Source organism: Globicephala melas, chromosome 2 (genome assembly GCF_963455315.2).
Source record: "Globicephala melas chromosome 2, mGloMel1.2, whole genome shotgun sequence".
Lineage (NCBI taxonomy): Eukaryota > Metazoa > Chordata > Mammalia > Artiodactyla > Delphinidae > Globicephala > Globicephala melas.
This window is the reverse complement of record NC_083315.2, coordinates 66,017,107-66,040,775: the sequence shown is the minus strand read 5'-3', so window position 1 is coordinate 66,040,775 and position 23,669 is coordinate 66,017,107. Positions and strand designations below refer to the sequence as shown.

The following is a 23,669-nucleotide window of genomic DNA, read 5'->3' as shown; positions in this document are numbered from 1 at the left end:
TGATTTCTAGTAATAGCAGTGGTTGATGTTATCCTTAGTTATAAATATTCATTTTGTTGTAGTGCTAACAAATGGAGATTTTAAACACACGAAAGATTAAAATACATTGCATTTCAACATTTCACATTTAAGTGTTTAGTTTTCCTCTGTGTTGTCAACACTTTACATTGTGAATTGATTGCTCCATGCTTCTTTGAAGCTTTTTGGTTGAGAGATACTTCAGATGGTTGCGTTTCCTGCCCTCTTTTATTTGGTTTTTTAAATAGTGCATGCTTATTACAGTCCTTAAGATTATGCAGCAGCTGCTCCAATAATCGCAATAGATAGCACCTCAGCTTTCACTGTACCTGATTACAAGGTGCAATGGTTAATTTGAATCCAGATGTTTTCTTTTATCTTAACCACCAATTTTAAGCTAAAATGTTGAAGCTTGAAGTTGAGATTAAATATTAAATAAATTGATCTTTTAGAAGTTTTTCTCTTTCCTAATTAAAAGGCATGTGGTTTGTTTTTGCTAAAAGACACTAACATAGTGTAAAGGTACAACATTTGGAGTGAACTAGTTTTGTAACATTCAACAAATTTCTTAACCTTCCTAGGCCTCAGTTTTCCCATCTGTAAATTGAGGACAATACCTACCTTATAATTGTGATGATTAATTATGCATCCTGTGAAAATGAAAACAAAAATTATGCCTATGTCATTAACTTTTTTCTTTTGATCATCAAGCAAGAGATTTTATTTTATGCGAGTTGTCAATGTATTCTTCCATAGAAATAGAACAATAATACATGTGTGCTGCATTTAAATCCTTATACACATAGAGTTAGGACAAAAGCTGTCATAAGTTGATGGTAACCGCTGAGTTTCCGTTTTTGTTTTTGACTTAAGAGAATGGAGCTGAATTGAAATGGAAAGACATTCTTCTCTTTCTAAAAATTTATCGTGTTTTCTCTGTAAAACAAAATACATTTGACCAATGCCAACTTAAGTTTAGTTTTAACGTATAATCTTTGAAGCATAATTCATGTTATTTCTTTAAGAGCAGAAACTTACTTATTAATACAGTGCTTTTCTGTTGCAATCTCTGTTCCTTTTAAAATAAGTAAAAAAAAATCTTTAAAACTATTTTGTACTCTTAGGACAGTTTGGATAGTAAGGAGAAATTGTTATCCTGGCATTAGATTCTCATAGGAGCGCGAACCCTACTGTGAACTGCGCATGTGAGGGATCTAGGTCACGTGCTCCTTATGAGACTAATGCCCGATGATCTGAGGTGGAGCTGAGGCGGTGAGGCTAGTGCTGGGGAGCGGCTGCAAATACAGATTATCATGAGCAGACAGGTTTGACTCCACAGAGACCATAATAAATCAATGCACTTGAATCATCCTGAAACCATCATCCCCCCCCTCCCTGGTCCATGGAAAAATTGTCTTCCACGAAACCAGTCCCTGGTGTCAGAAAGGTTGGGGACTGTTGCCATAGAGGACCTCAGTCTGGTCATGGAATCATTTGTAAAAAAAGAAAATTATAATACAGCAAGATAAGTGCTAAAATAAAGATATGAAAAATGGCCAGTAAGAGTAGTGAAAAGAGAGTCATTTAGTTCTGCCAGGCCTAAAGGGCAAGGCTGACAAAATCTGGGCTTTGAGGAACAAAGCATTCTCCAGGCCAGGGAAGGTAGGGGAAGGGCTCATATTTCTTTGGTTAACCCGCTATATTGCATATAAAGCTCTTTATACACTTGTTTTTCTCACTATTTTATTTTTCTTAATTGTTTTGTAATCTGCAAATAACTTCTAGATGATTGGCTTGAGATGGATATTATCCCAGGGAGTGGTGGTAAATTAGGGAAGGCAGCTTAGCTTTTGTGGTATTTGGGATGAGGTGAGGGGATAAAATAGTTGTGCAAATAGAGAGTAAATGGTAACCTTACATGTGTCTTTCATCCTGACACCTCTCTGTCAGTGGTGGTAAAGTCAGGATTCTTCTGTTAATAGCTGTATGATCTTGTCTTCCCTTTGGATTTCATTTTCCTCAACTTTAAAATAGGAGAATTGGTGCGGGTATTTCCTGTTGGTAGTCTCTTAGTAGTTGGGGAGAAAGGAGAAATAAGTTTGGGAACGCAGAGTTAAAGTTAAATAGATTTCTTTACTTCAGCCTTATGCATTATGGCATGTGGATTGAATTCCTGGACTTTTTTGCCGCGTGGCTTGTGGGATCTTAGTTCCCCGATGAGGGATCGAGCCCAGGCCCTTGGCAGTGAAAGCACAGAGTCCGAACCATTGGGCTGCAATTCCTGGACTTTTTAGCCTGGCTTTGCCAATAGAGTGTCAATAATATGTTTCCAGTGTCATCCTTTTCCTAATGGTTTAGTGGAAAGATCATGCATGGACTTTAGAATTATACATAACTGGGTTTGAATCCTCATTGATACTTAGTAGCTATGTGGCCTTAGGTAAGTTGTTTAACCTTTCCTAACTAGTTTCTTCACATGTAAAGCAGGAAGGGTAACACCTTGTGGAGTTGTAAAGATTTAATGAAAACCCATATGAAAATATCAAATGTATCTGGTATATAATAGGTCAAAAAAGGTATAGTTTAAGCCCTATAAATCCAAATCCCAAAGTCAGTATAGAATGTAACATAATGTTATTTGTATCCTGCCTACATCTGGTGCTTGAGGTGGACTGTTTATATGTTTCACATATACTTATATGATTTTCCCCTAAGAAAACAAATGTTCTTGAGGGCTCATTACCTTTTGCCGTCCACACAGCACTCAGTACTCTCCTGGAGACTTAGTAAGTGCTTGATAAATACCTGAAAATTTCACTATAACAATGGAATAAGGTGAGATGTGGTTCTACCTGATGTATACTTATTTTACATCTTTCATAACCCTAGGTAGAAGTTAGTGAATTTATGAATATTAATTTTAAATTTCTTTGGTTATATCAAATGATTAGATTTTAAGTTTGAAATAACTGGAATTGACTGTAAATCAACTGGCCTTTGTAAACAAAGCATAAGGATAAAGTGTTATAATAAAGTATCGTTTAATGTTGTAACATATTATTGGAATACTAATGTTTTACATTTTGTTTTGTCTCTAAGCAAATGGTTATGAGCCTTAGAGTTTCTGAACTCCAAGTACTGTTGGGCTACGCTGGGAGAAACAAGCACGGACGCAAACACGAACTTCTCACAAAAGCCCTGCATTTGCTAAAGGCTGGCTGCAGTCCTGCTGTACAAATGAAAATTAAAGAACTCTATAGGCGGAGGTTCCCCCAGAAAATCATGACGCCTGCGGACTTGTCCATCTCCAGCGTACATTCAAGTCCTATGCCAGCAACTTTGTCTCCATCTACCATTCCACAACTCACTTATGATGGTCACCCTGCATCATCACCGTTACTCCCTGTTTCTCTTCTGGGACCTAAACATGAACTGGAACTCCCACATCTTACATCAGCTCTTCACCCAGTCCATCCGGATATAAAACTTCAAAAATTACCATTTTATGATTTACTGGATGAACTGATAAAACCCACCAGTCTAGGTAAGATTATTCTGTAATGATTATTTGGTTGCTTTTGGAGGATACATTTTCATTTTTGAGTTTGAATTTGACCCAGATTATTATTCATAATAAAATTTATATTTGGTGGTAGGATCCAGATGGTAAAAAGGATCTTTCAATTTTAGACAAATCAAATATATAAAAGCTGTCTTTTAGACAGAAAAAAAGCATATTCAAGTCTTCCGTGATGGTTGCTGACACAGAAAATGTTAAAAACTTTCCAAGAATATAAACGTTTTTAAAGTGTAATATTTTAGATTGTTGATTACTATTTTATAATAACCCTTACAAAATTAAAATTAAAACCCAGTAATTAAAATCAGTCTCTAAATTCAGTTTTTAATTTTCAAGGGTTGATGACATCTAAAACAAATGACTATTTTTGATTATTTAAATGAGTAAATGGTTTAAATTTTTATAAAAGGAGAGTTGAGCTTTGATGTGTAGTATTTTAATTCCAGTTGACTTTTTCAAGTGGATATGTGTACCTTGCAGGTGCACACATGATTATATAATACTAATAAACACTTGAAATTTCATGTACTATGTTTTCCCATCATTTGATAAGTGCCTAGCCTATTAATAGAATTCGATGTATTAATCAACTTGAAATTTTAATTGCTATAATGCTACCTTACTTTATTTAAGGTAGAAGAAAATTGACCCTGTTGGGATCTCTGCTACCTTTGGTATAATATATTTAAAATATCAGACTTCCAGATGCTGGTTTGTTGTTATAAATCAGTGGTTGGCAAACTACGGCTGGCAAGGGAAATCCAGCCTGCAGCCTGTTTTGGTGGATCTGAGCTAAGATTTTTTTTTTTTTTTAATATTCCTAAAGAGTTGTAAAATAAAACAAAAACAGAGAGAAGAATATGCAACAGAGACCATGTATGTCTGCAAAACCTAAAATATTTACTGTCTGGCTTTTACAGAAAAAGTTTGCCAACCCCTGTTACAAATCAGTAAACATTTCAGTTTGGGGGATTGGTGAGTGTTGAATTTTGAGAACATTTACAGAAATTCTTTGAACTGGGAAATGTTTGTTTTAAATTATTTTTAGCTGAATAACTGAATAAATTAAGATTATAGGAGTCATTTTCAAACAACATGAATTTTTTCACGTGACTTTATTTTTTAAATAGCCATTAATAAGAAAACTTAACACTTGCTGAGAACCTACTGTAAGCTTTTAAAACTTATACATGCTCATTATAAAAAACGAAAGTGCCAGAGTCCCTTCTTGTTAGCAGTTCAGTATATATGCATATATAAGCAAGTTATGTTTCTTGTTTTTAAGAAGGAATTATATTGTATCAATACATAGTGTTCTGTGACTTGCCCCTACCCCTCTTTTGCCTTACTAATATAGACATTTCTTCTTGTCTGTCTTTCCCATTTTTAATTGAAGGCTATATATACACACACGTATATATAGTGTCTATGTGTACATGTGTGAGCATGTGTGTGTGTATATATATGAGCTCATTTCTTATTAAAGACTGTGTATTATTTTATGTTCTAAATAAGTCCCCTATTAAAAGACGTATTTTCTAGTTTTTGGCTGCCAAACACATGCTATAGTGAACATCATCTGAAATTTGAAAGGAAAAAAATGTTGGTGGCTTTTATTTGATTTGATTCCCAGCTCTCAAATTTTCTTTGGGTCTTAGTAATTAACATATCTTCTTGTTTTCAGTTTCACTAATATAAATTTCAGGTACCAGTGTGAATAGGTGATGTTTACATACGTATCTAAATTTTGATATGAAAAGTAGAAATGCAAACTGGACATACATTCTGGTTATATTGGATAATATTTTAAATATTAATAAAAATTGAGCATTTAAAATTATTTTTATTTTACTGAGGTACTTTGCTTAAATATATATGTTATGTGTTCATTTCTAATTGTCTACACTGTCTTTTTATGCCTTTGCAGTTTAACTTAATATATCATAATTTATATCTTATTGTTTTAATACTTCAGGGTACTTTATCCTTATGAACTTTTTAGTGTGTAATAATAGTGGGCAAACATTTGGGTTTTCCCTAAAAAGATACGAGAGGCAGGTAGTTCATAAGAAATTGTGTTGTTAAAGCTGCAGATAGTTTTTGCTATCTTTCTATAGTATTTTCTCCCTACTGACTGTTTTTAAAGAATAGTCAGTAAATTTTAAATAATTTTTCTGTCTTTACTCTTCATCTGAAAATTTATAGAATGCTTCAATGGGGTATTTTTGTGTAGTAGTTTAAGAGCAATGTCATAAAAGTTTTGCCCATTCTTGATAACCATTAAGTAAACCCTTGCATTTACAAAATTGATGGGTTGAAGTACTAAAATATTTCCCGTAAGATTTATTTAATTGGACTTTCTTTGTATTGTCAAGCCTCATTATTTGCACATGCTAGTGGATGAATGCCTGCTATCTCAGTAAATTCAAAATCACTACTCACAACAGTTTCACAGCCATTTATAGACATGCACAGAGCTGCAAAGAATTTGAGTTGGCTCATGTGTGCTTTCCCACCTGTGGTTGAACTAGGTGGTTCTTGCTTTCATGTTTTCTGCTGTCATATTGTAAACAAATGTCTGCTTTGCACTCTACTTAATGCCACATTTTTTGCATTTCTGTGCTTTTTGTTGGTGATTGCATTGTTTAAAATGGCCCCCAAGCATAGTGCTTAAGTTTTATCTAGTGTTCCTGTATGCACAAAGGCTGTGATGTGCATTATGGAGAAAATACATGTATTAGATCAGTTTTGTTCAGGCTTGAGTTACAGTGCTGTTGGCAATGAGCTTAGTGTGAATGAATCATCAATATATATCAAATAAGGTGTCTTTAAACAGAAGCACACATAAAACAAGGTTAGGTATTGATCAGTTGATGAAAATGTTGTGCTCAGAGCCTTGCAGGAACCTAACCCTGTATTCCTCCTAGGAGCAATGGTTCAGTATTCACTAACTCATTGTTTGTGACAACTTTATAGAACACCAGTTTTCATGAATAAATCCATTGTTTGTGATATAAACACAAAATTAATAGGTGGTATGGAATTGCTTGGTGGTATATAAATAGATTTCTAATTTCTCATTGTTATCATAGAACTAAAATAAAAGCAAATATTTTGGTTATGCATAAAAAGATCACCAGAAAGTAATTTGTGGAAGTTTATTGATTCAGTAACTATTCAGGGGATGGAAATACTCAGAGAATTTGAAAAAAGATTCTGAGTAATCTGCAAGAGTTGAGGATGAACATATTTTAAGGCCCTGTTAAGTAAAAAAAAAAAAAAAAAAATTGAAAAAAGGAATCTATAAGATTTTTAACATTGTTAAAAGACTATCTCTGTACTTCGTTAAATGAAATGACTACTGCATCATGGAATTCAGTTTTCTAAGGGATTACTTTCGCCAGTAGATTATTTGTTTTAAGTTTAGGAAAACAATATTCTCTGAAAAATTAAATGGTTTTCAGCATTCTCTTTCTTAGTATACATATTGAATACATTTAAAATCATTACAAGCTCTTAAGAGTTTAGTTTGGACCTGTACTTAGCTAGTTCATCACACTTAATCACTTGAGTCCAGAATGTGGTGGTTAAATTTAATTTTTCATTTTCTCCCCTTCCATTTTATCTGTAAGCAGTAGATTTAAACAGAGTTTAAGGTGTTCTAGTGTAAGCTGAATATTTGTATGCGTGGTTAATGTTTCTAACTAAAATCAAAACAATAGTTTTGGTATTCCCCTGTTTTATTAGATAATTCTTATCCATTTTTATAATCATCTTGTTATTATTTCTTTAACAATAAGTAATTTTAAGGTCTTTATTCATTTTGGAACACACATTAAAGGGAATTCTTTTCATTAATTGGGAGATGAAGTAAAGGTGGTTGTAAAGTAAAATGCTTGATTTACTGTGTATTTTTGTCTGTCAGTATTAAAATCCTGTTTGTTCTATGAGTCCCATTTCAAATGCTTTTAAAAACCTTTTCCATTAATCTTTCTAAGATGCCCCCCTTATATCAGTCTGTTCTTCCCCCATCCAAATCAATTTCACTTTCCTGCATGCTCTTAATAACATTTTGTTGTTGTTAGTTCCTCAAAATCAGCTCTGCTGCGTTCATCTGTATATTCCCATAATATACAGAGCTATGAACCTCTTATGTGGTAACCACAGTAAACAATTATTAGCTCTCCAATTTATTTAAATACAATAAAGTCTGTTTTAATGTTTTTTTGCAAAGTATTTGGATGCTACATACTGAAGAATCTGAAACACTGTGACATTTTATTGGTCATGGATGTCATTCTTCAGTTTGTCATGAAACAAGTCACTTATATTTTTTGTCTTTCTCTTTCTTTTAAGTCTTTTTTAAAATTAACTTTTATTGGAGTATAGTTGATTTAAAATGTTGTGTTTCTGCTGTACAGCAAAGTGAATCAGTTATACATATATCCGCTCTTTTTTAGATCCTTTTCCCATATAGGTCATTACAGAGTATTGAGTAGAGTTCCCTGTGCTATACAGTAGGTTCTTATCTATTTTATATATAGTAATGTATATATGTCAATCCCAGTCTCGCGATTTATCCCTCCCTCCCTCTTTTTTTACGTCTTGGAAGATGGTTTCTATTTAAGTTTTAAAGTTTGTCAAACAATCTTTTCCGTTAAACACCACCAATATCTCTTCTCTGGGTTACATATTTGATTTTCCTGAGTTCTGTTACAAGTAGTTATAATTTAATTTGATGTAGGACGGTGTATTGGTATTTCCTAGGGATGTCCAACATCCTAGGTGTATAGGGTTTATATTTTCAGTATTTTAGAAAGCTAGGTCAGTCTGTTTCCTTTTTAAAGTAGAACATTTGTATATAGAAAATTATAATTATTTTAGGCTTGGGAAGATGTATGAATAATTTATAGAAAAGATTTGAATTAATATATATGTTTTATATATATGCACTTGGTTTTTTGCCTTAGGAAACAAGGCAGCAGATGCTTCAGCACTCCTAAATAGTTAAAACGATCCATCTTGTTTTGTGCAGTGTGGGTAAGGTTTCTGCTACATCTTAATAACATTGGTTACCAGTGTTTTCTGCCAAGGGCTCGACTGGCATTGGATTAGATTTCACAGTTTCCTTCTCTTCTCATTTTTTATAATTGAGTTTGCCTTCCTCCACATGCCTAATAGCCAGTGCCTAAAGATCAGGTGATGCAAATTCAAGGACACAGACTCTGATAAGTATTGGGAAGGGCATTCAGAGGTTTTATGATTTACTCTACTCTGCTTTTAGAAGATTTGCCTTCTAACAATTCAACACAAGCTGTGCTCTTCTGTACTTGAATTTTAGGAAATCAAAAGCACTATTTTTTTCTGTAGGCAGGTTTCTTCCCTAGGAACTTTTCTTCCTAATTTGGCAGCACTGGTTTCTTTTCTTTTCTTTTCTTTTTTAAGAGATGTAGAGATAATTTATTTATTTATTTTAAACTTTGGCTAATTTATTGCTTGTGCATTTTAATTACATTTGTTGTTGTATACAACAGTATGAGCATAAACTAGTGTCCATTAAGTATTATAAATTGCTATTTTATTTATCTTTATTTTTAAAATTTTTATTGAAATATAGTTGATTTACAGTGTTGTGTTAGTTTCAGGTACATAGTAAAGTGATTTAGTTATACACACATATATATAAATATATATTCTTTTTTTACATTCTCTTCAATTATATGTTATTACAAGATACTGAGTATAGTTCCCTGCGCTATACAGTATGTCCTTGTTAGTTATCTATTTTATGTATAGTAGTGTGTATATTTTAATCCCAGACTCCTAATTTATCCCTCTCCCCTCCTCCCCTTGGCAACCATTAGTTTGTTTTCTATGTTTGAGAGTCCATTTCTGTTTTGTAGATAAGTTCATTTGTATCCTTTTTTTTAGATTCCTCATGTAAGTGATATCATATGATATTTGTCTTCCTCTGTCTGGCTTACTTCACTTAGTGTGATAATCTCTAGGTCCATCCATGTTGTTGCAAATGGCATTATTTCATTCTCTTTTATGGCTGAGTAATACTCCATTGTGTATATTTACCACATCTTCTTTATCCATTCATCTCTTGATGGACAGTTAGGTTGCTAGCCATTTTTGGCTATTGTAAACAGTGCTGCAATGAACATTGGGGTGCATTTATCTTTTTGAATTATGGTTTTCTCCAGATATATGCCCAGGAGTGGGATTGCTGGATAATATGGTAGCTCTATTATTAGTTTTTTGAGGAACCTCCTTGCTGTTCTCCATAGCGGCTATATCAATTTACATTCCCACCAACAGTGAAGGAAGCTTCCTTTTTCTCCACACTCTCTCCAGCATTTATTATTTGTAGATTTTTTGATGATGGCCATTCTGACCAATGTGAGGTGATACCTCATTGTAGTTTTGATTTGCATTTCTCTAATAATTAGCGATATTGAGCATCTTTTCATGTGCCTCCTGGCCATCTGTTTGTCTTTTTTGGAGAAATGTCTTTTTAGGTCTTCTGCCCATTTTTTGATTGGGTTGTTTGGTTTTTTTTTTTGCTGTTGAGCTGTATGAGCTGTTTGTATATTTCGGAGATTAATCCCTTGTCAGTCGCATCGTTTGCAAATATTTTCTCCCATTCTGTAGATTGCCTTTTAAAAATTATTTTATTTTTGGCTGCGTTGAGTCTTCATTGCTGCACGTGGGGCCTCTCTAGTTGCGGTGAGCAGGGGCTGCTCTTTGTTGTGGTGCACAGGCTTCTCAGTGGGATGGCTTCTCTTGTTGCGGAGCACAGGCTCCAGGTGCACAGGCTTCAGTAGTTGTGGCTCACGGGTTCTAGAGTGCAGGCTCAGTAGTTGTGACGCATGGGCTTTGTTGCTCCGTGGCAACAAAGGTGGGATCCCCCCGGACTAGGGCTCGAACCCGTGTCCCCTGCATTGGCAGGCGGATTCTCAACCACTGCACCACCAGGGAAGCCTGTCTTTTTGTTTTGTTTATGGTTTCCTTTGCTGTGCAAAAGCTGGTAAGTTTCATTAGGTCCCATTTGTTTATTTTTGTTTTTATTTCCATTACTCTAGGAGACTGATCCAAAAAGATATTGCTGTAATTTATGTCAGAGAGTGTTCTGCCTATGTTTTCCTCTAGGAGTTTTATAGTATCAGGTCTTACATTTAGGTCTTTAATCCATTTTGAGTTTATTTTTGTGTATGGTGTTAGAGAATATTGTAATTTCATTCTTTTACATGTAGCTGTCCAGTGTTTCCAGTACCACTTATTGAAGAGACTGTCTTTTCTGCATTGTATATTCTTGCCTCCTTTGTTGTGGATTAATTGACTGTGTGTGTGGATTTATTTCTGGACTTTCTGTTCTGTTCCATTGATCTGTATTACTGTTTTTGTGCCAGTACCATACTGTTTTGATTACTGCAGCTTTGTAGTATAGTGTGACGTCAGGGAGCCTGATCCAGCTTCGTTTTTATTTCTCAGGATGGCTTTTGCTATTCGGGGTCTTTTGTGTTTCCATACAAATTATAAAATTTTTTGTTCTAGTTATGTGAAAAATGCAATTGGTAATTTGATAGGAATTGCATTGAATCTGTAGATTGCATTGGGTAGTAATAGTCATTTTGACAGTATTGGTTCTTCCAGTCCAAGAACATGGTATATCTTTCCATTTGTGTCATTTTCGATGTCTTTCATCAACATCTTATATAGTTTTCGGAGTACAGGTCTTTTGCCTCCATAGGTAGGTTTATTACTAGGTATTTTATTCTTTTGATGCAATGGTAAATGGGATTGTTTCCTTAATTTCTCTTTCTGACCTTTCGTTGTTAGTGTATAGAAATGCAACAGATTTCTGTGTATTGATTTTGTAGCCTGCAGCTTCACCAGATTCATTGATGAGCTCTAGTAGTTTTCTGGTAGCATCTTTAGGATTTTCTATGTATAGTATCATGTCATCTGCAAACAATGACAGTTTTACTACTTCTTTTCCACTTTGAATTCTTTTTATTTCTTTTTTTTCTTTGATTGCTGGGCTAGGACTTCCAAAATTATGTTGAATAAAAGTGGTGAGAGTGAACATCCTTGTCTTGTTCCTGATCTTAGAGGAAATGTTTTCAGCTTTTCCCCATTGAGTATGATGTTAGCTGTGGGTTTGTCATATATGGCTTTTAGTATGTTGAGGTATGTTCCCTCTATGCCCAATTTCTGGAGTGTGTTTATCATAAATGGATGTTGAATTTTATCAAAAGCTTTTTCTGCGTCTATTGAGATGATCATATGGTTTTTATTCTTCAGTTTGTTAATGTGGTGTATCACACTGATTGATTTGCAGATATTGAAAAATCCTTGCATCCCTGGGATAAATGCCACTTGATCATGGTGTGTAATCCTTTTAATGTATTGCTGGATTCGGTTTGCTAGTATTTGGTTGAGGCTCTTTCCATCTGTGTCCGTCAGTGATACTGGCCTGTAATTTTATTTTTTTGTGGTATCTTTGTCTGATTTTGGTATCAGGGTGATGGTGGCCTCATAGAATGAATTTGGAAGTGCTCCTTCCTCTGCAATTTTTTTTTGGAGAGCAGCACTGATTTATGACTTTCAAAACAAAATCTAAAATTTACTTCTAAATCTACATCCCGTTGTAGATAATCTGTCTTTTTATCTGGTGAATTTAATTTAATATTTTTATTATCGTTTGTATAAGTGGCCCAGAAGCCTGAAGCCATCTATTGTGTTTTTAATAAATGAATCTTTGTGTTCTTGATTGTTATCTTGGGAACTAGAATGATGGACTTTGTTGTTGTTGGGAAGGAATCTTGATGATCAGAGTCAGTAAAGAATCCTTGTGTATAATTGTAAATATGACATTAAAAATTTTAATTGTGAGATTAATGAGCCAGCCATTTAGGTTCAGAAGCAAGCATGTAGTTTTACAGAGAAATCCAACATATAAGACTTTATTGGGATGAAATTTAAAGATCAAACATGTAGTATATATAGTGCTTGAAATGTAGCATTTCAGAATTTGCCAATGAATCCTACACCACTTTGGTCCAGTCTTCCCAGCACAAGTTGAGTTACCATACAAGCTGCAGACCAGCCAGCTGGAGGACTTGGTTGTGGTAATGGTGGTACAGGTAGGATGGTACAACAAAGGGAGAACCCATTTTTGGCATTCTGTTTCTTTGCTTTTTTTTTATAAATAAATTTATTTATTTATTTTTGGCTGTGTTGGGTCTTCGTTTCTGTGCGAGGGCTTTCTGTAGTTGCGGCGAGCGGGTGCCAGTCTTCATCGCGGTGCCTGGGCCTCTCTTGTTGCGGAGCACAGGCTCCAGACGCGCAGGCTCAGTAGTTGTGGCTCACGGGCCTGGTTGCTCCACGGCATGTGGGATCTTCCCAGACCAGGGCTCGAACCCGTGTCCCTTGCACTGGCAGGCAGATTCTCAACCACTGCACCACCAGGGAAGCCCCTTCTTTGCTTTTTTTAAAACAGAAGTTTTGTTGTTAGATATCTGGGTGATTGGAAGGTAATTTTAAGCCATTCCCTTTTTTCTCTCTCTTTTTTTTTTTTGTGGCTGCCTTGTGGCATATGGGATCTTAGTTTCCTGACCAGGGATCGAACCCATGCTCCCTGCAGTAGAATTGCAGAGTCGTAACCACTGGACCGCCATTCCCTGTCTTGAGCCTTACTATTTCAGTATTGACAGTGCTTGCAGATGACCCCAATGGTTTTGAGTGGCAATTAGTCATTCTAGTTTTTTGGCACTACTCTTGCTAAACTTATTAACACTAAAATGTAAATAAGCCTTAGATATGCCAAAGATGGGGATTTTGCAGTTTAAAAGAAGCTGGATGTTGAATGTATTATTAGAATTAAATCACTTTAAGGTAGGTAAAAATAAAAAGGCTGAATTATTTTAACAAAACAAATTCAATTTATCACCTCTATATGTTCTCTGCAGTTTTTAGAATTCTGTTTCGTTGTTTATTTTGGTGCTGTAGTTTTGAAAATTTTATTTCTGCTCTTAAATTTTATTAATTTAAAAATTATTTTATTACATAAGATATGAATTAGAGGGGAAAATCACTTATCTATAAGTACTCGTGGCATTTTGTGTTTCTTTTCGCCACCTCTCCATGTAAAGTTTAAATGTAAAATTAGCAGTTCATGTTTACATACAATTTAAGAAACCTCAGAAGGAAATGATGGAGTTGATTACATAAAAATGTCAAACCCCTATGCATCAGTTTTTTTTTTTAAAACCCAAGTGTCAAAGTAAATACCGAATAAAAATATTTGAATCAAATATAAGACTGAAGGAAAGAACTCACAAATCAATATGGGGTAGGATACTAAGACTCTATTAGACAGTGTATGAAAATGTAAATTATTAAAGGGGAAGTGCAGCTAGGAAACATGAAAAGACACTGAACTTCACTAGTTCTTAACCAAAATTCAAAGTTAAGTCAATAATGAGGTTTTAAATCTTGTCTATAGCTTACATTAAAATATATGTGAATTTCTATATAGTATCCGTGAGATGTGTTAAAATGTTATGTTCATTGCTGGTAGCAACATAAACTATAATACAGCTCTTTGAGAGTACATTTTGGCAATATGCAGCAAGAGCTTAAAAATACTTTTTGATCTATTAGTTCCACCTTTGGAAACTCAAAGCCTAAGAATATTCATTGCACCATTATTTCCAGTATAAAACTTAGAAATAACTTAAATATCCAATTATAGAATAACATTTAATTAAACTGATATATTTACTATAGAGAATATTTTAAGGATCAGTTAAAATTATTATAAAGTCTTTAATACATGAGGAGAGAAATTAGATACACAACTAAAAATTATTATCTACTCTGATAAGCATTAAGCTAGGAGTTTTATATCTGTTATCTCACTTAAGCCTCCAAACAGCTTTGGACGGTTAGACCAATAGCCTAAATTTTATGAAAGTGGTAGTAGCTGAGATCTGAAGAAGGTAATTCACAGAGATGCGGGGAAGGTGTCAGGATTTGAAAATAAGTAAGTTTGCTTCCAAAGCCAATGCTCCTGTATAGCATAATATATTAAAAATAAATGAAAGTATTTTAAAAATTGTTCTTTAAAATAATTTTGCAATTTTATAACATCTTTTGCTCTCATTTTTATTTAGTGAAGTCTTTTTTTTTTTTTTTCCCAGTAGAATTCATTGGGTCTACAGGTGGGATCACTGTGTTGAAATTTACTGTATGGAGAACTACTGAAGGTCTTTTGTATTTCATACATACATTGAAAGAGGGTTTGACATTTTAATTTTACATGATAATTTTTGCCAGTACATACTGTAAATGGAGTTTTATTTCAATAGATCAGTTTGGACCTGTGTGAAATTCACAGTACATGTGAGGAATTCTGATTTAGCACCTCTAGATCTCGGTCACTAGAATTTTTTTAAAAAATATATTTATTTATTGTTTGGCTGCGTTGGGTCTTCGTTGCAGTGAGTGGGCTTTCTCTAGTTGCGGCGAGCGGGCTTCTCATTGTGGCGACTTCTCTTATTGCAGAGCATGGCTCTAGGCACGCGGGCTTCAGTAGTTGTGGCTTGCGGGCTCTAGAGTGCAGGCTCAGTAGTTGTGATGCATGGGCTTAGTTGCTCCACAGCATGTGGGATCTTCCCGGACCAGGGCTTGAACCCGTGTCCCCTGCATTGGCAGGCACCATTGCACCACCAGTGAAGTCCTAGAATTTTTTTTTAAGGTGTTAAAATTATAGACCCTTCATAACTCAATACCTAAGTATCTTTAAGAGGAATTAAGTTTTTTTCAACCCAGTGTAGATTTCAGGTGTTTGCTAAATTCATTCTGTTGAAATGACAAGTATGTGTAGTTAATCTCAAAATCTCCCTGATTTTCTGATATTTGTGGGGAGCAAAACCTTGTTTGCCTTAAAGAAAATTTTTTTTTTTTTTTTTTTTGCGGTACGCGGGCCTCTCACTGCTGTGACCCTCTCCCGTTGCGGAGCACAGGCTCCGGACGCTCAGGCTCAGTGGCCATGGCTCACGGGCCTAGCTGCTCCACGGTGTGTGGAATCCTCCCGGACCGGGGCACGAACCCGTGTCCCCTGCATCGGCAGGCGGACTCTCATACTGCGCCACCAGGGAAGCCCAATTTATGGTATTTTATAAGATATAAAGAGACCTTAAAAATAAGATGAAGATTCTAAGACTCCTCAAAAACAATAGGGAAAAAATTATAAGTAAAAAGTTTAAAGTTCTTCTAAAATTACATAAATAAAAGAGAAATATAAAATGAAGTTACAGAGAATTATTTTATTGGTTATTTTTTCTTTAGTTCTTTTTTTTTGCTCATTTTTATCCTTTCCATATGGATCAAGCCACTGTAAAACGTTCCAAAAGAACAAAGATCATAATAAAGCATGTTTTCATTTTTATGTAAATACCCAGGGTCATGAAAGTACAGTCTTCTCCATCCATTCCTCCCAATGTTTTAGACAACATAGATACAAAAGTATAATATTTTTGATTTTTAAAAAATTTATTCATTTAACTAATATTTATTAAGTTCCTTTTTGTGCCAAGTATCATTCTGGTTTCTGAGAAAAAATAAGACATGGTTATTCAAGGAGTTCATGATCTAGTAGAGGAGTCAAACATACATAGTTCATCTTAGAAAACACAAGGGAAAGTAAACTAAAAGGTATAACCTAAGGATAAAAATCAAAGAGATTATATTTACCAGGGAGCGTGAATTTAACATTTTTGTCTTGTGGAGTAATTGAGTCAGAATTACTGAGGGTGCTTATAAAAAATAGAGATTTTCCACACTCCAGATCTTCTGAATTGTATTTAACATCATAGTACATTATAAAAACTTTCTCACGTAGATCATGTTATTTCTTTGAACTCCTACAGAATGTATCATAGTATAGTCGTAAACTTAAGTTTTCTCCTTTCCATGAACGTATGGGTTGTTTCTATTTTTTGCTCCTCTTCCAGCAAACATCCTTATAGATGAGTATATATTTTTGTAATTATGTGACTATTTTTTAAAAATTTAAAAAAATAATTTTGCTAGGTCAAAGGATATGCATACTTCTAATTTGCTATCAAATTTCATCCCCTGCCCCCCAAAAGAGTTTGCACTCCGACCAACAACATTGTTATGAAAGTGCCTATTATCCACAGTTTTATCAATACTTTAAATGATTTTTATAAACTGATAAAATGAAAACCATCTTGTTTTAATTTATATATTTTTGCTTACTGCTGAAGCCAAACATTTTAATGATTATTAACCATTTGTCATCCATGAATTGCTTGTTTATATTCTTTGCTCATTTTTCTAGTCTCTATATTGCTTTTTTTTATTGGTTTGTACTTTGTATGTACTGCATATTAGCCAGCCCTCTATTATGTGTTGTAAGTATTTTATCTTGGTCTGTTACAGATCTTATTATGTAATTTCTAATATCTTTCATTACACAGAAGTTGAAAAAAGCTGTCAACTCTGTTACTACTTTTATGGTGTTCGGATTTTTCAAGTAACAGCTTCACCCTGTTAAAGCATACAATTCAATGGTTTTTAGTATATTCATGGAGTTGTGTACCCATCACTACTATTTAATGAAAAAAATTTCATCACCCCCAAAAGAAACACCATACTGATTAGCAGTCGCTCCCATTTGCCCCTCCTCCCAGCCCCTGAAAACCATTAATTGTCTTTCTGTCTCTATGAATTTGCCTATTCTGGCTATTTCATATTAATGAAATCATATAATATATGGCCTTGTTGTGACTGGCTTTCACTTGCATAATGTTTTTAAGGTTCACCCATGTTACAGCATGCATCAGTACTTCATTCTTTTGCAGGTTGGTATATAATTATTTTTAGTGGGATATGTCTGATTTCCTTAAAAGTTTTTTTAAGTTGTGGTAAAAATATTTCTCTTTTAACCATTTTTAAGTGTACATTTCAGTATTGTTAAGTATATTAATATTGTGCAACAGACCTCTAGAACTTTTTTATCTTAAAGACGCAGACATAGGGCTTCCCTGGTGGCGCAGTGGTTGGGAGTACGCCTGCCGATGCAGGGGACGCGGGTTTGTGCCTCGGTCCGGGAGGATCCCACGTGCCGCGGAGTGGCTGGGCCCGTGGGCCATGGCCGCTGGGCCTGCGCGTGCGGAGCCTGTGCTCCGCAACGGGAGAGGCCACAGCAGGGAGAGGCCCGCGTACAGCAAAAACCAAAAAACAAAGAAAAAAACAAAGACGCAGACATAGAGAATGGGCTTGAGGACACAAGGAGGGGGAAGGGTAAGCTGGGACGAAGTGAGAGAGTGGTATGGACATATATACACTACCAAATGTAAAATAGATAGCTAGTGGGAAGCAGCTGCATAGCACAGGGAGATCAGCTCGGTGCTTTGTGACCGCCTAGAGGGGTGGGATAGGGAGGGTGGGAGGGAGATGCAAGAGGAAGGAGATATGGGGATATATGTATATGTATGGCTGATTCACTTTGTTATAAAGCAGAAACTAACACACCATTGTAAAGCAATTATACTCCAATAAAGATGTTAAAAAACCCGAAAAACAAAAACCTGAAACTCTATACCCAAAAAACAACTCCCCATTTCTCCTTCCCCCCAGCGCCTGGTGACCACCACTGCACTTTCATTTCTAAGAATTTAACTACTTAAGTACTTCATATAAGTGGAATTATACAGTACTTATCTTTTTGTGACTGACTTATTTCCTTTAACACAGTGCCCTTAAGTTTCATCTGTATTGTAGTGTGTGACAGAATTTCCTTCCTTTTTAAGGCTAATTAATATTCTGTTTTATGCGTGTACTACATTTGGTTAACCATTCACCTGGATGGACATTTAGGTTGCTTCCACCTCTCGATTGTTGTGAGTAATGCTGCTATGAACATGATTGTGCAAATAGCTGAGATCCTGTTTTCAGTTCGTTCAGATTTATGTCCAAAAGTGAGAGTGTTGGATCGTATGGTAGTTCCATTTTTAATTTTTTGAGGAACCACCGTACGTGATACAGCGATGTTTTCCATAATGGGTATGCCATTTAACATTCCCACTAACAGTGTACAGGGGGTTCCAGATTCTCCACATTCTCTCCAACCCTTATATTCTGTTTTTGTTTTTTTTTTATGGTGGGTATCCTAATGGTTATGAAGTAATATCTTTTTGTGCTTTTGATTTGCATTTCTCTGATGATTCATGATGTTGAGCATCTATTCATGTATTTGTTGGCCATTTGTATATCTTTGGAGAAATCTCTATTCAGGTCCTTTGCCCATTTTTTTAATTGGGTTATTTGTTTTTCTGTTGTTGAGTTGTAGGTATTTTTAATTTATTCTGAATATTAAACCGTGATCAGGACTTCCCTGGTGGCGCAGTGGTTAAGAATCCGCCTGCCAATGCAGGGGACACGGGTTCGAGCCCTGGTCCGGGAAGATTCCACATGCTGTGGAGCAACTAAGCCCCTGTGCCACAACTACTGAGCCTGCGTGCCACAACTACTGAAGCCCCCATGCCTAGAGTCCGTGCTTCACAACAAGAGAAGCCACTTCAATGAGAAGCCCACACACCGCAACAAAGAGTAGCCCCCACTCACCGCAACTAGAGAAAGCCTGCGTGCAGGAATGAAGACCCAACACAGCCAAAAATAAATTAATTAAAACAAACAAAGAAGACACCGATCAGATATGATTTCTAAATATTTTCTGCCATTCCATAGATTGCCTTTTCACTCTGTTGTTTCCATTATGTGAATATGTTTTTAAGTTTGATGTAGCCTCAAGTGTCTGTTTTTGCTTTTGTTGCCTGTGCTTTTGGTGTCATCTCTAAGAAATCATTACCAAATGCAGTATCATGAAGTGTCTCCCCTATATTTTTTTCGAGAAGCCTTATAGTTCCAGGTCTTTAATTCATTTTGAGTTAATGTTTATGTATGCTGTAAAGGAATGGTCCAACCTTGTTATTTTGTGTGTGGATATCCAGATTCTCTAACACAATTTGTTGAAGAGACTATTCTTTCCCCATTGTGTAGTGTTAGTACCCTTGTAAAGATCATTTGACCCTATGTGCAATGGTTTATTTCTGGGCTCTTTTCTGTTCCCTTGATCTATGTATCTTTATGTTAGTACCACATTGTTTTTTGTTTGTACCTTATTTTTTTGATTACTATAGCTTTGTTATGTGTTTTGATATCAGGAAATATGAGACCTCTGACTTTTTTTTTCCCAAGATTGTTTGGGTGCTCAGAGTCCCTTTCAGTTCCAGATGAATTTTAAGATGATTTTTTCCGATTTCTGCAGAAAATGCTATTGGGATTTTGATATGGCTTATATTGAATCTGCAGATCACTTTGGGTAATATGGACATTTTTTAACAATATTAAGTCTTCCCATCCATGAGCACTGGATGTGTTTCCATTTATTTGTGTTAGTTTCTTTCAGCAATGCTTTGTAATTTTCAGCATGTTAAGTCTTTTGCTCCTTGGTTAAGTTTATTCCTAAGTATTTTATCCTTTTTGATGCTATAATAGAAAATCGGATTATTTTCTTAATTTCCTTTTCAGATTGGTCACTGTTAGTGTATAGAAATTCAACTGATTTTTGAGTGTTAATTTTGTGTTCTGCAGCATTCCTGAATTTGTTTACTAGTTTTTTGTGGAATCTTTAAGGTTTTCTACATATATGTTATGTCGTCTGTGAACAGAGATAATTTTACCTCGCTTTATTTCTTTTTCTTACCTAAGTGCTCTGGCTAGGACTTATAGTATGATGTGTTGAATAGAAAGTTACTTTGTTCCTGATCTCAGAGGAAAAGCTTTCAATCTTTTACCATTCAGTATGATGTTAGCTGTGGGTTTTTCGTATATGGTCTTAATTATGTTGAGATAGTTTCCTTCTAGTTTCAGTTTATTGAGTATTTTTATCATGAAAGGGTATTGAATTTTGTCAGGTGCATTTTCTGCATCAAATGAGATGGTCACGTGTTTTGGTTTTTTCTCTTCTTTTAATGTGGTATTTTACATTGAGTAATTGTCATATTTTAATCCTAGCATTTCATGATAAACCCCACTAGGTCATGGTGTATAATCCTTTTCATGTGCTATTGAATTTGAAGAGTGGACATTCTTAATCTTGCTCTTTAGAGGGAAGGCATCTAGTCTTTTACCATTGAGTATGATGTTAGCTGTGGAATTTTTTTCATAGATATTCTTTTTTTTGAATTTTTAAAAATCATGAAAGTATGTTGGAATTTGTTTAAATGCTTTTTTCTCTGTTGAGATGTCTCTGTGGTTTTTGTTTTTTATTATATTGATTGCTTTTCCTATATTAAACAGTGTGACTTATGGATTTTGTCTTCTGATTTTTGATGACCTATCCTGTGTCTAGATGAGTAAATTGCAAGTGCCTACATTTTCTATTTGACATTCATGGGTTTTTTTGCATCAGTTCTTGATTTTATTTTTATTTATATGAGAGTAAGGCTCTTATTTTCTCCAAAACTTATTTTGAATGAATATTCTTCCAGACCTTATTCTGTTCTCCTGATCTGTTTATATATTCTGCACTAACATGTGATTATTATATTTAATTTTTTATTGTAATTAAAATGCATTTTAATACATTTTTACTTAATACAAAAGTCAAAAGTTACAAGAGTTTATAGTGAAAAGGCAGTCCCTCTCCTACTTTTATTTCAACCAGAGGTGTTGTTTTCAGTTCCTTCTATGTCATTCCAGAAAGTTCTCATCCTCATATTTGCCTCATTCTTTTTTTAGCATCTACTTAGTATGTAGTTGATTGGAGTGTGCTTTATTAAATATTCTCCTGTTGATTGACATTTAGATAGTTTCCTGCTATTAAAACTGTGTTACAGAGATTGTCCTGTGATATATATCCCTATGCACATGTCTAAATATATCCAATGTTTCTGTAAGATAAATTCCTAGAAGTAGAATGTGTGTTTAAAATTTTGATAGATGTTGCCAAATTTCCCTCCAGAGAAGGTTTGTGCGAATTCATAATCCTAGCGGCTATGTTGAGAGAGTTTTTTTCCTTATGCCTCAGCAATGCTGTGTTATTAAACTTTTTGATCATTTCAAATTATTAGATGAATATTTGTAACTCATTATAGTGTTTACTTGCATTTCTCTTAAGAGTGATGGTGAAGTCTATTTGAGATGGTTGTATTTCTTTTTCTTTGAATTGTTTTGTGAACTTTGCCCATTTAAAAATTGGTTTATAAGACTTTTCTCTGATTTGTAGAATTAAGGAATTTAGCACTTTCATGATATAAATTGCAGCTGTTTTTTCTAGTGTGATATCTTTTGACTTTACTTATGATTGGTGTTGGAAATTTGCATTCCATTCCTTTTTATTGCGAAGTAGTATTTCATGGTATGCATGTGTCACAGTTTTTCTACCTTTTCACCTGTTGAAGGGTGCTTTAGTATTTTCCAGTTTTTGTTTATCACAAATAATATTGTTATAAGCACTCATGTGCAGGGGTTTTGTTTCTTTTTTCTTTTTCACGTACAGGTTTTTGTATGGACATAAGTTTCCTTTTTTTCTGGATACATGCCCAATAGTGAGATTTCTGAGTCATAAGTGTAAGTGTGTGTTCAGTTTTTTGAGAAAACACCAAACAGTTTTCCAGTGTCTATGCCATTTTACATTTCTACTGGCAGTGTATGAGAGACCCAGTTTTTCTGCATCCTTGCAAGCATATTTGTTATTGTCGCTTTTTATTTTAGATGTTTAAATAGGTATGTAATGATATCTCCTTGTGTTCTAGTTTGCATTTCCCTAATGGCTAAAATGATGTGTTTGCTGTCTCTGTAGCCTCCCTGCTGAAATATCTGTGGATGTCTTTCACATTTTTAAATTGCAGTGTTTGTTTTTATAGTGTTGAATTTTAAGAGTTGCAACATATATTCTAGATACTAGTCCTTAGATACATGATTTGGAAATATTTTCTTCCAGGGTATAGATTGTGTTTCTTTTTTAAAAAACATCTGATTTTTGAAATAATTATAGATTCATAGGGAGTTGCGAAGAAGTCTTCAGTAAGGATCATCCGTATACCCTTCACCCAGCCTCCCCATTGTTAGCATTTTTTCTAACTTTAGTGCAATATCATAACCAGAAAATTAACATTGGTACAATTCATAGGGCTTATTCAGATTATATCAGTTACTTATGCACTCTTTGTGTGTGTATACCTCTCTGCAATTTTATCACATGGTAGCTTCATGTGACCACCACCACAATCAATTTACTAACTCCATAAGACCACCTCTTGCTACCCTTTCATAGCCTCACTTACCCTCCTGCCCTGTTCCTAGTCCCTGACAACCACTAATCAGTACTCTATCTCTAAATTATTTCAGCAATATTATATTAAAAAAAAAAAGTCATGCCTTGTATCCTCTGAAGATTGGCTTTTTTCACTCAGCATAATTTCTTTGAGGTTTATCTAAGTTTTTGTGTTTATCAGTAGTTCTTTTTTATTGCTGGGATGTATTCCATTGTATGATATACTGTTTATTAGCCATTTTATGTACTGAAGGACATTTAGATAGTTTTCAGTGTTTGGCTGTTATGCATAAAGTTGCTGTGACCATTCATATACAAGTGTCTGTGTGGAAATAAGTTTTCCTTTCTCTGAGATAAATGCCCAAGCGTTCAATTGCTGAGCCATATGGTAAGTTCATTTTTAGTTTTAAAAGGAACTGCAAAATTATTTTCTACAATAACTATACCATTTTGCATTTCTGCTGGCCATGTATAAGTGATCCAGTTTCTCTGCATCCTTGCTAGCATTTGGTATTATTATTTTTTATTTTAGCCATTCTGATAGATGTGCAGTGATATCTCGTGGTTTTAATTTGCATTGCCTTAATGGCTAATAATATTGAGCATCATTTTATTTGCTTATTTGGCATCTGAATATCTTCTTTGGTGAATTTCCTCTTCATAACTTTTGTCCATTTTCTAACTGGAGTATTT

The 23,669-nt window shown here is 34.7% G+C and overlaps 1 protein-coding gene across 8 annotated transcripts in view; it reads left to right on the top strand.

Annotated features, from left to right (window-relative positions):
• Nucleotides 1-23,669, top strand: part of PIAS1 (protein inhibitor of activated STAT 1) — a 302,740-nt gene that overhangs the window by 204,638 nt on the left and 74,433 nt on the right. For all 8 annotated transcript variants that reach the window (XM_060294059.2, XM_060294058.2, XM_060294060.2 and 5 more), the window contains one exon: nucleotides 3,118-3,562. In XM_060294059.2, the coding sequence (XP_060150042.1) occupies nucleotides 3,118-3,562 (445 nt within the window). The remainder of the gene's footprint in view (nucleotides 1-3,117; nucleotides 3,563-23,669) is intronic.